The sequence below is a fragment of the Tachysurus fulvidraco genome, chromosome 14 (genome assembly GCF_022655615.1).
Source record: "Tachysurus fulvidraco isolate hzauxx_2018 chromosome 14, HZAU_PFXX_2.0, whole genome shotgun sequence".
Classification (NCBI taxonomy): domain Eukaryota; kingdom Metazoa; phylum Chordata; class Actinopteri; order Siluriformes; family Bagridae; genus Tachysurus; species Tachysurus fulvidraco.
In genome coordinates this window covers 19063346-19070194 of record NC_062531.1, presented here as the reverse complement: position 1 = coordinate 19070194, position 6849 = coordinate 19063346, and the positions used below count along the sequence as shown (strand labels likewise).

The 6849-nt window shown below is 36.5% G+C and overlaps 1 protein-coding gene across 22 annotated transcripts in view; it reads right to left on the bottom strand.

Moving 5' to 3' along the window:
• magi1a (membrane associated guanylate kinase, WW and PDZ domain containing 1a) overlaps positions 1–2262 on the bottom strand; it is a 99247-nt gene extending 96985 nt beyond the window's left edge. For 18 of the 22 annotated variants that reach the window (XM_027167501.2, XM_027167505.2, XM_027167510.2 and 15 more), the window contains exon 1: positions 1667–2261. In XM_027167501.2, the coding sequence (XP_027023302.1) occupies positions 1667–1961 (295 nt within the window). In that variant the 5' untranslated portion in view covers positions 1962–2261. Of the gene's footprint in view, positions 1–1666 lie in introns of all 22 variants that reach the window. The other 4 variants (XM_027167521.2, XM_027167523.2, XM_027167522.2 and 1 more) reach the window with 2 other exon arrangements.
• Positions 2263–6849: the final 4587 nt, after the last annotated feature.

Genomic DNA, 6849 nt, shown 5'->3' with positions numbered 1-6849 from the left:
AGTAGATTTGAAGTGAATTTCATTAGAAATGTTTTAGGACAAAAAAAATAACCTGTTTTAACTCATTAAATTTTTTGCAACATGCTTTGCTTTTAATCCAGCACTCAGGTTTTAGAGTAAGAGTCTAAACACTTAGCACATTTTAGCTCGTGAGACTGGACAATTTTTATATTTTCTATTGACAGGTCAATTTGCTTCTTTATAGAAATAAATGCTTAAACATATTTAGAATTAGTGTGTCCCAAATTGTGCTGTGTTAAATTCAGTATCTGTAATTTTAACGTATATTATACACGTATATTATAACGTGTAATATTGCTCACAACTCCATGCGAGTGGGAGAAGGAGTTTTATGATGGTTTGTTTTGTCACATTTTAAATACATTTTAGATTTTTGGTGCAACTTGGCACCAGCGTTCTCTTCTGTTTAGCTAGCTAGTTCTTTAGCAGAATACGCCATTCAAATTTTTAAAAAAAAGGTAAAAAAAATTAATGAATTACACAACGTCAGGTTACTTGAAAGGAATTTATAAACTTTCAGCTGTCTTTAAAAAAATGCCATCAATGCCTGGAAAGTAAAGCTGTGAGTGTTTATTTCGGTTGAATAGTGCATCATGCAGGTACTTGAAGTGTTCTATAAATAGTGTGACACACTAGTCACACTATTTGGACTACAAAATGGCATAGAATAGCACACAAATATATTCTTTATGTACATACTTTTAGTGCATAAAATAGACGTGAATTGGGAGGAAGCAAATGTCAGAGAAATCTCCAACACAAAGCTGCTCTTTACTTGGGGTTGGTCAGAGTCACTTAATTGAGGACAGGTGTATGCAAATTAGGTTTAAACATAAGTCTAAATGTGATTGGTCCATACCTTGTTATAAAAGGGTAAAAGCACTTTTCCAGAGGTTTTCTTTTTTGTCTAAAACTTTTTATTTGTTTTTTATTTTATTTGTTGCTTGCTATACCACATTAAGCATAGAAAAGATCTGGTATGATTACCTAAAAAACTGGAATTTTAAACAGGGGTGTCAGACTTTTTATATCCTCTCTCTCTCTCTCTCTCTCTCTCTCTCTGTCTATCTGTCTCTCTCTCTGTCCGTGTATCTGTCTCTCTCTCTCTGTCCATATCTCTGTCTGTCTGTCTCTCTCTCTCTCTCTGTCCATCTGTGTCTGTCTGTCTGTCTGTCTCTCTCTCTCTCTGTGTGTCTCTCTCTCTGTGTGTCTGTCTGTCGCGCTCTCTCTCCCCGTCTGTGTGTGTGTGTGTGTGTGTGTGTGTGTGTGTGTCTCTCTCTCTCTGTCCATCTGTGTCTGTCTGTCTCTCTCTCTCTCTCTCTCTCTCTCTGTGTGTGTCTCTCTCTGTGTCTGTCTGTCGCGCTCTCTCTCCCCGTCTGTGTGTGTGTGTGTGTGTGTGTGTGTGTGTGTGTCTCTCTCTCTCTCTCTCTCTCTCTCTCTCTCTCTCTGTCCTACTTTTTGAGAGACATCCCAGAAACGTCCCCAGAGGCACAGAAGAGTCACCTGCTTCGTCATGCCTAGTTAGACGTTAATGATGTTGATTAATTTGACCCGCAGTAACACAGCAGTGTTCTGAGAAGTCCTGGTTAAAGGCTGCTGTTAACAGTAACAGTGTATTACTAATGTTTCCTGTCCCACAGCTCACCTTGTCGGACTGTTTTCAGTCGCACTGGGTCTTTGGTGTTGTCCAGCAGAGCCAGGACGTCGTACAGGGGCAATCCCGACACGGGCAAACCCTCAACCTCCAGCAGTATCTCTCCTTCATATATCTGTCCGTACTGATACACCACATCCTTCGTCACGGCGGTGATGTAGCTGAACTGTCCGCTCTGAGCCCCACCGTGCAGCTCCACGCTCAGGCCCCCGTCACTGCTCCTGCACAGCGAGCTCTCATTCACTCTGCTGCTCCAGTGCTTTCTCTTCTGGATGCTTTTAGACATGTCCACTACAGTCCAGTGTCTCAGTGTATACAGATCACATGAAGTAAACTTCAGCTGACCATAATACACAAACAATATTAACTCCAACAGAAAGTACACAACTTTTTTACATACCTAACTTTCTGACAAACATTACACTAGAAACCACAACTACAATTGTTTTTACAACTTTCTCTCCATTTTACCTGACGGTTTGACTCGAATAAACGTCTCTGTTTATTATTCCGTGATTCCTAACACACACAGTCTCTACAAAAGCGCTCGCGCTCTCGGCTCTCGAACTGACGGCGAACAGGATGCGCATGCGCACTGCTTAGTTTCGCTATAGTCCTGCACCAAATCCCGAATAGCAAACCTATATCACTTTAAGTGCACTACAACCTGCACCAAATAGCGGTTTGTAGACCCTACGTAGTGGTCCTTATGTTCATTAGGAAGCCATTTGGGACACACCCAGGTCACGCCCGTCCCAGGGTCCTAATGCTGTTTATTCTGCTTTAACTTATTTGAAACGTTTTAAATATCAAAATAAACAAATGATATTTTAGGGTGTTTGTGAATGACGTCATGAAAACTAATAAAGACTAGTTAGAAAAGCTAGTAAAAACTAGTCATTATTATTATTATTATTACTATTATTATTATTATTATTATTATTATTATTATTATTATTATTATTATATTTCATAATAATCGACTATAACAACTAAATCCATCTTATTTTGTGGTGTATTTTTGTGTGATATACAGATTATATTAAATAAGGGTAACAGGGATGACAACAGCAGCAATGTTTAGGATACAGTTTACGTCATGTTGGTGCATTTGATAGAGTTGCCACCTCACTGTTGATCCACTGCAACCCTAACCTGGATAATGTGGTTGTGAATTAGATCAATTAATTAATTAATTAATTAATGCATGTATGTATGTATGTATGTATGTAAATTGAATGTTATATTTCTCATTTAAAATTTCTCATTCATTTGTTATATTAACTAAGCATGTATGACTGAATAATGACATTATAAAATGCTTACACAATTAGATTTCTAACATTTTATATTATTAATTATTTTTATATTTATTATTTATAAGTTTTATTATACTTTTTATATCTAACGTCTTTGGATGTTAAGCAATTGTTTGATTACCATACTAGAACTAATTTTTTTTGTATTACTATATTTATTATCCATTAACACTTATTTTTTATATTATTTGTGACTTACAGGGAAAAGGTCCCCTTGTTTATTTCAAACATCTGTTGGTGATGGTGGGGGGGGGTGTTTGTCTGCTTGTATGTTTCTGTGTGTGTGTGTGTGTTTGTTTGTTTGTTTATTTGTGTGTTTGTTTGTTTCATCTAGAGATTCTATAAGTGTCTTCTGCAAGCATATATAGTACAGTCAAGCTGGAAAGTTGGGCTTGAAAGTTCACATTTTTATGATACATATTATGTGCATGCTAAAGGAACACCCTTGATGGGACCACACACAGACACACACACACACACACACACACACACACACACACACACACACACACACACACACACACACACACACACACACACACACATACACACACACTCATTCATGCCTAGGGGCAACAAATGCATATCATGCATTTGTGAAACCCATTTGTGAAACCCCATATAGACAGTATTTCGAAATCAGGATCAAACCGTGAACCATAAATCTGTGACCACAGACAATATATTAAGTGCTACACTTTGTCTAATATAAAAAAAACCTTTAAACAGTGGCAAAGAACCTTTAGCCATGTGTACAATTAATTGTGCTGTTTGGTTGCTGTGATAAGATTCTATTAGTAAACTATAATATCCTTATAGTTCCATTAAAATATATTAGTAGTAGTAAAACTAAGTATGTCTTGTGTGTATGTTCATTAAAAAATGATTCATATTTCTATTTTTGATAAACGTTCAAATATTTTTGTGCTTTACTGATGTTCATGTTGAGAGACAATATCAACAGACACCATAAGCCAGAGTGAACTGTAGACCTTTTGTTAGCTCTGTTATGCATAACAAATGTGGTCACGTAATGCTTAATGCTATTATGTTCACACTTACAGCGACTTGCACTTGTTTTCAATAAGAGATGGCACCAAAACTGGTGTCACGGCGTCTGTTGGCGATTAAATGTGGGCATGTCCAGTGATGCAAAAGTTTTTAGAAAAGTTTAACTTTATGCAAATATTAATTAACTTGTCTTCAATGGAAGTGAAGACAGTAGAGCGTACATGATCCGTGGCAAGGAGCGCACACTGCTTTTCCTTAATCTCGTATGATATGATACATGTAATTATATACACGTGAATTTTAGATACAAACCCCAAATCTCACATCAGAATATTTCATTTTAGATGATAAACATTATTACTAAGGAAACCAGTAGCAAGAACATCCACAGGTGACTTCATAGTACAGCAACTACAGTAACAACTTGTATGTGTGTGAATTGTACACGGTGTAAAAAAAATTCTGATTTCGATAATAGTGCATTTAGTTACTTAATAAAAAGCAATTACTTAAAATTGTTATTAATGTTATTATGTATAGACTATACTTTACGGAATAAATGAGCGAATAATAAAAACATTAAGAGGTGTTAGGCCCTGATCTGATCTAATGAAAGCCTTAAGTCCAAAGGTTGCATCTATTTACAAGGGAAATTCACTCGTATGCAGATTCGATTTACCCAGCTGCTTAAGTTCGACTCCCTGTTCTGGATATGCAAATCACCTCCATGTGGTTTACACGTCTAAGAGTGTCATCTGATGTCGGGCCACCACTGCCTAGACACAAGAACCAGAGAAAATCAAGGGATAGAAAATGTGGACTCAAAACTCTTTTTTTTTTTTTAAAGTTTTTTTTTCTGTCCTGGAAAATGTCTTACACTGTATCATGTAGCAAGACACAATCTATCATATAGCAAGAGACATTTATTATATGTATATGTAGATATATATTATAATATATATAATATATTATAGCTAATATATTTGTGCAGGAATAATTGCAGTAGCACCCTTGTTATTCTGAGGCTTATAAAATATCACTTGATGCACCATTGTCACCACCACTATCCTGACCAACACCATCACCACAATCACCAACTCTACCATGAACAACACTGTCAGCACCACTGTCACCAACACCATGACAAACACTTCAAAACCACCATAACCAACACCATCAGCACCACCTCCACTAACAGTTATACCACCATTACTACCACCACTATTCATGCCTTCTAGAGAGGATATGGGTAATATATTGTCTATTATAGTGTGTCTATTGCCTTCAAAACTAGATTGTTTAATATTTAAAGATACTAAATCCTAAATATTAAATTACATTTTTTATTGTGGTTTTAATTTGTTATGATAAAATAATTGCAATGTTTTTTTAAGATGATTGCTGTCATGTATGCAATATGTATATCATCTGTGTATAATCACCACTACCATCAGCACTATCACCACCATTACCATCACCCCAACCAGCACCATCACCATGATCACCACCACCACCAACATCACCACCAACATCACAAACTCCACCACCATCACCAACTCCACCATGAGCACCACTAACACCATCACCACCATCACCAACTCCACTATGAGCACCACATCAGCACCACCATCACCAACTCCACCATCAGCACCACTGTCACCATAACCATCACCATGACCAACTCCATTATCACCATCACCAACTCCACCATGAGCACCACAATCAGCACCACAGTCACTACCACCAGGATGACTAACTCCACCATGAGCACCACCACCACCAACACTGTTACTACCACCATTACTACCACCACCACCATCACTATTCATACCTTCCAGAGAGGATAGGGGTGATATATTGTCATGTGTTGCCTTCTAATCTAGGCTATGCAAGAAACATTTGAATGAATCATAGAACTACCATTTCACAGTGCAAATCTATCTGCACAACAAGCATTTTCAAAGAACCAGGGTGAAAACTGGCTGGAAACTCAAATACACAGGATCAATGCAGCATAATTAAATATTAACCTGGCATTTGAAGAGTCTGATTGATTTTCCCTTGCTGGTGAATAAACACAGCCTTTATTACATTTCTCCCATGAGACAGCAATGCCACAACATTCTATTTACCACACACATTATAGCTAGCTATCGATATCAGTGTTGATCCATGTGAAGTGTACATTTAGGAAAGCCTTATAAAAATTCACCAGGAGGTAATACTTTACAAAAATTTGAAAAACAATATCAATAACAATATCCTCATTGTTTTACAATGTTTAAATAATTATAATTTCAGTAACAAATATGTTGCATTGTACATTGTTACTGTTTTGCTAATATAAAATACCAAAGAAAATATTAATCTTTCTTCTACTTTGGTTTGAGAAATAGTTTAACAACCTTTAATTTTGTCTCACGTAAAACCTGAGAACCATCATGACATTGTAGGATAATATCTTAAATTTATATTGTATTATTAATACTATGACCACATCCTACTATTAATAATAATGATTGTAAAATTCAAAGTTTGTGTTAAAACACATACGTATTCCAAAATATCGTATAATACACTTAGTACAATTAAAGAGTATTTTGATCTTCCATTCAGTACTATTGTGTAAACATATGCTTGATCGACCTCAGGGAAATCATTCGCCAGAAAATATATACGTCCCTTCTAAATAATGCAACACACACCAGATGAATAGCGTTAGCTCTAGAATCTCATGAGTGCCTCATGCCCTGAACAAGTGGAGGGTGGAAAACCGCTTAATGGTTTTTTGTTTGTGCTTACATTTATGGATAAACTTTATGCTTGACTCATCAACAAATGAGC